Source organism: Apteryx rowi, unplaced genomic scaffold, assembly GCF_003343035.1.
Source record: "Apteryx rowi isolate R43461 unplaced genomic scaffold, aptRow1 scaffold_18, whole genome shotgun sequence".
Lineage (NCBI taxonomy): Eukaryota > Metazoa > Chordata > Aves > Apterygiformes > Apterygidae > Apteryx > Apteryx rowi.
This window is the reverse complement of record NW_020448085.1, coordinates 2,143,666-2,149,970: the sequence shown is the minus strand read 5'-3', so window position 1 is coordinate 2,149,970 and position 6,305 is coordinate 2,143,666. Positions and strand designations below refer to the sequence as shown.

At 38.3% G+C, this 6,305-nt stretch overlaps 1 protein-coding gene across 1 annotated transcript in view; it reads left to right on the top strand.

The window, feature by feature from the left end:
• The first annotated feature begins 3,763 nt into the window (after nucleotides 1-3,763).
• DOCK2 (dedicator of cytokinesis 2) overlaps nucleotides 3,764-6,305 on the top strand; it is a 228,840-nt gene continuing 226,298 nt past the window's right edge. Inside the window, exon 1 of the mRNA XM_026061319.1 lies at nucleotides 3,764-3,977. Coding sequence (XP_025917104.1) covers nucleotides 3,935-3,977 — 43 coding nt within the window. The 5' untranslated portion in view covers nucleotides 3,764-3,934. The remainder of the gene's footprint in view (nucleotides 3,978-6,305) is intronic.

Here is a 6,305-nt window from a genome sequence, read left to right as displayed (position 1 = left end):
TGAGCAGATGTGGCTTGTCACTTTCTAATACACTGATCATACCAAGTTAATTCTGTATTTGTACGTGGTTGAATTTATTCATAGCCTTGGCTGTTACTGTTCTTGTTGAACAAAATCATACAATCAGTGTATCATACAATTAGATTGTATGCTCTGAAGTAGACTTTGACAACTTAAGGGATATAATATCTATCCAAATCCTTCAGTCTCTTTATTAGTTAACAGGAAATAAGTTTTAGACTTAAGTTTTTGCTCATGTATTCCATGCTATTATAGGAAGCTAATGTATAGCCCTAAATCAGTTCTTCTGCATGACGTTCGCTTCATGTGTCCTTACATATACCACATTGAAGAAATCATACTTTTCATGGAACAAAATGTTAGCAAAACTCTTGTTTCTGTAACTGGTAAAACAGTTGATTTCATTTTCTCGCTGTACACTGAAATGCAAATAGCATGGAATAACTAAACTACATAACTGTTTTAATAAGTTGATACTGAATGCACATGCCTTTAAATGGGCATATTGAACTGTTATGTAGATTGTCAACTAGGACAGTTAACTGTTATCTTGCATGTGAAATTTCTAAATAAGTTTTTTAAATTGAAATAACTATTACATCATTAGTTAATGCTATAATAAAACATCCACATCATTTCAACAAATGAAGAAAAACTGCTTAAGGTTATCAGTTAACCCAAAAAACTATCACTTTTTGACCTGTAATGCTTTGGTTTATTTTGAGCATGCAGTCTCTATCATCATAGGTAATACATGCACACTTACAAATCTTTTATAGAATTACAGCTAGCAAGTGGGGGAAGGTGTCTGGAATCGAGGCTTTTGTTGCTGTGACATTTTTAAGGCTTTGTCCTCTATAAAATGTATGAAAACACTTCTGTTTGTTTTTTTTTCTTTAACTTCTACAATGTTACAGCAGTTGCTTTACTGCAACTGTGCTCAGAGATCTTGGAATATAAAATCTTTTCAGCAAGTCAGATGCAACTGTTTATTTCTGTTTAATTTTTTTTCTGTATAACAGAAAAAAAGTATAGCTAAAAATTGATTAGTATAGAACTAGCCTTTTGTAAGAAGATCCTGTATTCTAGAAGTGATAGCAGTATTAAAGGAAGTAAGAAGTCTCTCCCTTTCTTCCCCTGCCTGTGTCCCAGCCCCCCGCAAGTAAGTTCTACCTGTGTGTTCCCTAGGTAGAACTTTTCTACTACTTTTCTACTTGCCTGCGGAAGACCCTCTTGTGCCTGGAAAAAGAAGACTTAAGGAGAAGACAACACCTGAGGTACATCAGGGTAAAGAATGATTATCCAGCCCCTAGTTTCTTTATTGATGATGAAATATGGCATAGTAATTACACAAACGACAAATATTTTGAACAAATGTCTTCCCCAACAAAGGGCTTGCTTATCTTCCACTTTAATTCTCTAGATCCTTGTTGAGGTATGTCCCTGGCTGTAGTAATATAGGATTTTAGGGCTACCTTGCCTGCTTAGTTCCTTGGATGTGTTTTCCTTTCTTAAATCCCTGATGGAGCAGGATTTTGGTCTTGTTTCTGTTGCTTAATCCATTTGTTAAACAATCCATTTGTTAAAACTCTAGCTAGGACTTTCTCAGAGAAGGTCAGATGAGGAGAGTATCTTAGCCAACTTCCTTTCCTAATGGGAAAGTGGCAGTAGGTGTCAGTAGATAATGATGAGATCTGAGAAAGCTTTATCATGAAAACATGGGAGAAGGAAGCATAGCAGATGCATGTAATGGTGAGAGTTGGATGTGGGGGAAGGGATCCCAAGGGGAAGCAGCAAGGGCTTGAGCGGCCTGAGTCAGAACGCTCAGGGTCAGGGCATTTTTGATGAGTTGGGATGGTTAGAGGGGGCAGGGGCTCTGATCAGCTGGGGGCAGAGTTGCATGCTTTGCAGTGATGTTTGGATGCCATGTAGACTTGCAGGATCAGATCTCTAAGACAGAAGAGACTCAGCAGATCACAAGAATACTTCTAATTGGATCCCAGTTCGGAGGTGAAATTTTTTTTATCACCTCTTTTCAAAATATAGTAATCTTTTTATCAATTTTACTAGTTTAAATGAGTTTCACTTTAACAGGAAGCTGCCTGGTCTGCAAATGATGGTACTTATAAAAAATTATTAGACCTACTTGATCACCCTTGCTTTTAAATGAAAGGAACAATTTTCCTCAAGGCCTTTGTATTATAGGGGAGCATCTAAGGAAGAGCCATATAGAAGAAATTAAACGCGAGTCATGATCTCCTGGCCAAATAAGGTGTGTGGGAAGGGGTGAATTGCTGCAGCAGGGATTCAGAGGAGTAAGGAAGTCATCACTGGTTAGGAAGTTGTCTATCAAAATACATGGTAAACTAAAACATCAATTGATTCGGCCTCCAAATCCATGTTTGGGAGATAAATAGTATAAATTAGGTATTCAATGGAAAAGAAAGATTTAGAACTCCATAGATGAAGCTGATTTGTAGATGGAGATAATCTCAGTTGCTCAGAATCTAGCACACTTAAAATTAATATTTTATCCTTATTAAATGCTATTTTATGAGGAAAAAATAACCGAGGGAAGCACTAGCTAAATCCTTTTACTAAGTTGGTATGTGTATGTGCTTAAGACTGTGGCAATTCAAGCAAATCTATGCTAAAATTTAAGCTTTGTTTCCTCCAGAAATGGGTATTAGAATACCATCTGCAACAAGGTAAAGTTAAGATTAGCAATCTGTGCTTCTCATGACTGTTGGATAAAACCACCAAGTGACATGTCATGTGTTATCAGAGAGTATCCTGACGGCTGTAGCACAACACTCTGTTGGACAGTTTTGATAAACAGTGATTGTTAATTTACCATGTAATACCCAGAGGACAGGACTGTCATATGAATTTGTTATATTTGGGGGGGGGGGAGAGGGATAAAACAAGCAACAGTACATCTTCTAAAGCGTTTTCTCTTGTTTAATTCCCAACTGCAAGTAGAGACATGAGTGAAGGTGACCTGACTTGTCTTCAATTTAGTATGCTGTCCTTAATCCAAACTAGGAATGCCTTGGCTAGGTCTTTGCACACTCCAAATTTCAGTACATAAGTTAGTTCACACAGGAGCCTGTGTGAAAGTGAAGGCTGTAAATATGTAATGAATCAGTTTCTGAAGTTTTGTTTTGACAATGGTTCTTTAAGAAAGTGCTTCTTTGTTTAGAGAATAAAGGGGAAAATCTCCTAGTTATTCCTCCAAACTTAAAATGAGAGAAATAGTTTCAAACCGCACCCATTCCTTTTTGTGGTGTGTGTTCATCTCATTTGTCATAAAGGGGAAGTATGCTATGAAAAACAAATCTCCATTCCAGGACAGGTTAAAGTAAAGTAGTTCTTCAGATGGGAGTGTCTTGTAAAGCAGACTGTTAAAATCTGTTTTTTCATGTAGTTCAAGAACTGAAGGCCCCTCTCTACATTTCAGACCTGACCTAAGCATTCGGTGTTGAGAGCTTTGGTTAGTGGAGCCAGGCTTTGCAGCCAGGAGCCTTCCAGCTCAGATCCAGGTTAGCAGTGCGGTAGGTGGGGGAGGGCGTAGGTGTTGGCTCCTCTTTGCCTGTTCCTATGTTACTGCCTGTAGCATGTAACCGAAACAGCCAGCCTGGGTTTCCCCTCCCCCACAGAAGGCAGGACACTGGGTACAAGTCTCTTGAGTTGAGAAAAGAGGAAGGAAGGAAGCTCAGTGCTCTCGGCAGCAAATCTCTCAGAACCTTAGCAGCTGCCTCAGCCATCTCAGTCTCCTCCTAGTCATCGCTGACAGTAGCTGGGAAACGGATCCTGCTTCCAGCTCCTTTGTTTGTTGACCATCTTGGAGTTTGCATCCTGTAAATCTTGCTTTTTGGTGGCGGGCGTCCTTTGGAGCCTCACGACCTCGTGTATGATGGCCAGATGGCACAAGACGGACAAGAAGAGCGGCGTGGGTATGTAACTCAGTAAGCTGCCATTTGAGTCTTGTGCTCTAGCTTGTGAGCAGGATGTGGGCAGGTGTTTTCTCTAGTGTGATGAGTTAACACCCTCTGCTTTACTGTCTTGGGCTTAATTGAACCAAATGATTTCATATAAAGTTCTAATCTTTTCAAAGAAAATTATAAGAAACAAATGAGTGTCAATTTGGGAGACGTAAGCCTCTTCCGCCACACATACCTCCCAAATCTTGAACTTTTTATGGAATATTGCATTTCTATTCTCACACTAAGGCAGCGTTTCTCACCTCAATATTCCAGCAACAGACTGAATAATTAAGTAGCATATTGTATGATGAGTAGCAGCTAGAAATTATGGTGAACAAACGTTGTAGGGGAAGGGAAATGCTACAGTTGCTTCTGAGAGATGATGAGCACTGTCACTTGAGCTGGCATTACGGCCAAACCTGTATATGAGTTAAATTAAGACCCTTGTACTTTTTGGAAGGAACACCTTTTTCCAATGCTTTTTTTAAAAAAAATAAATGTTAATTTGCATAATGGACTGAATTTTAGTGGGGAAAAAAAACAAAAAAACTTTAAGCAAATTAGGAGTTGGAGCTGAAACACTTGAAAACTGTCCTGCTGAAGTTAGCTGCAGTTTCTCAGGACAGTGGTTGGTGTTGGGTAGGTTTTGTGTTTTCTTTGCTTTCTACCTACTAGTGCATAGTTATTAATCTGAGATCCCCAAATTATTCTAAAAAACAATCATCATAATTTGTGATATTAACTAAAAATGACACCTCCCCCTCACCTGTCTTCATGAGGTAAAATGACTCATTAGGGAATTAATAAAGGGAAAAGAATGCCTTCCTGTTCAGCTTCCATGTGCAGAAGTGGCAGAATTGTGAAATGGAAGTATCCTGTTCTGGTGGCAGTTTATATTACAAAATGAAGGATCTAAAGATGTGTTTTGTTTCAGTTTTACAAATAGAAAGAAGAAACAAGTTACTTCATTTAATTTCGCACTTGTTTTTCTGAAAGCTACTGATTTGGCAGAATACAACCGGATTTGTGTTGGGTGCTGGCTCTGTATCTGGATGGCAGTTATGGATGAGAGCTCACATGTGGATGGAAGTATTTATCAGTTACAGGACTAATAWGAAACAAGCTTCACCTTTACAGGCTTTTTTTATAGGGCACATTGTGGGTCAGGGTGTATTTTATACAACTACAAAAAAGTTGTACTATTCTTGCACTGCAGTTTTTAACATGGGGGACCATTAYATAATCTAACCTCATGTTAATTGGGGCGTTAGCAAATGAATTTCACACGTATCCCTGCAGTGGATCTACTGCTTTCAACAAACCTGTCCCCTGAAAAGGCACCTAGTTTTGATGGGTCTTGGCCATTTCCTCAACAGTCGGGCTGCCATGCTTTGTTTACAGTGAAGTTTTGACAATTTCTAACTTATAATCATGGAGTACTTAAAAGATCATAAGATCTGGGAGTATTTATAGTCTTGGAAAGCTGCAGCAAACTGCACAAAATAAAAGCAGTCTTATGAAATACAGTATTTCATAAACTGGTGATAATTTAATCCAGTGAAGTTTGTTTTCATGAAGATTAACAAAGACGCATCTTGGCTGAACAATTCACTGCACTGTTTTATTCAAAATGTGCTACTTGGAACATGTGATTTTTTTGCATAGCAGTAGAGTGGCTTTTCAGAACTTGTATACCTCTGATCAAAGTGTATATATATTAAAATAGTAAGTCTTTAACTGGAATTATTTATCATGAACATTTTAATGCATAAAAGGAAATCAATTATAGAAAATAACATTTAATGGCAGTATTTAATGTTAAGTTTAAACTGCCATAGAGGTAGTACAAACTCGAGAATTTTTAAAAACTCTCAAGGACTAGATTTTATCTTATGTGGCAGGGGAGCAGTGAACTTGCTTTCTCAATCCTATGTTGTCAGCCCTAACAACTATAGCTGTCGCATTTTAGAGTGAATATGTACTATGTGTACCTCATWGGGTGATATACGTACAATCACTTACATACAGGTATCATTTTCTAAAATGCAGTCTGCTCTGAATATTGCTTCTCCTTCTCCCTCTCCTACCCATCTGCCGGATAAGACTGTTGTTTCCTTGAATATGATTATTTGGGTTTAATGACAGAGCCTGGAATTCTTGAAAATGCTCTGTTAGCATAGGAAGTCTGTGATCCTTAGAGCTGCTCATATGCTAAAGTCATATTTGTATTACTTGGGTTAGACCCCTCGCTCAGTACTCTGGAATCTCTTGCATGATGTGGATGAGGAGTCTYGGGAC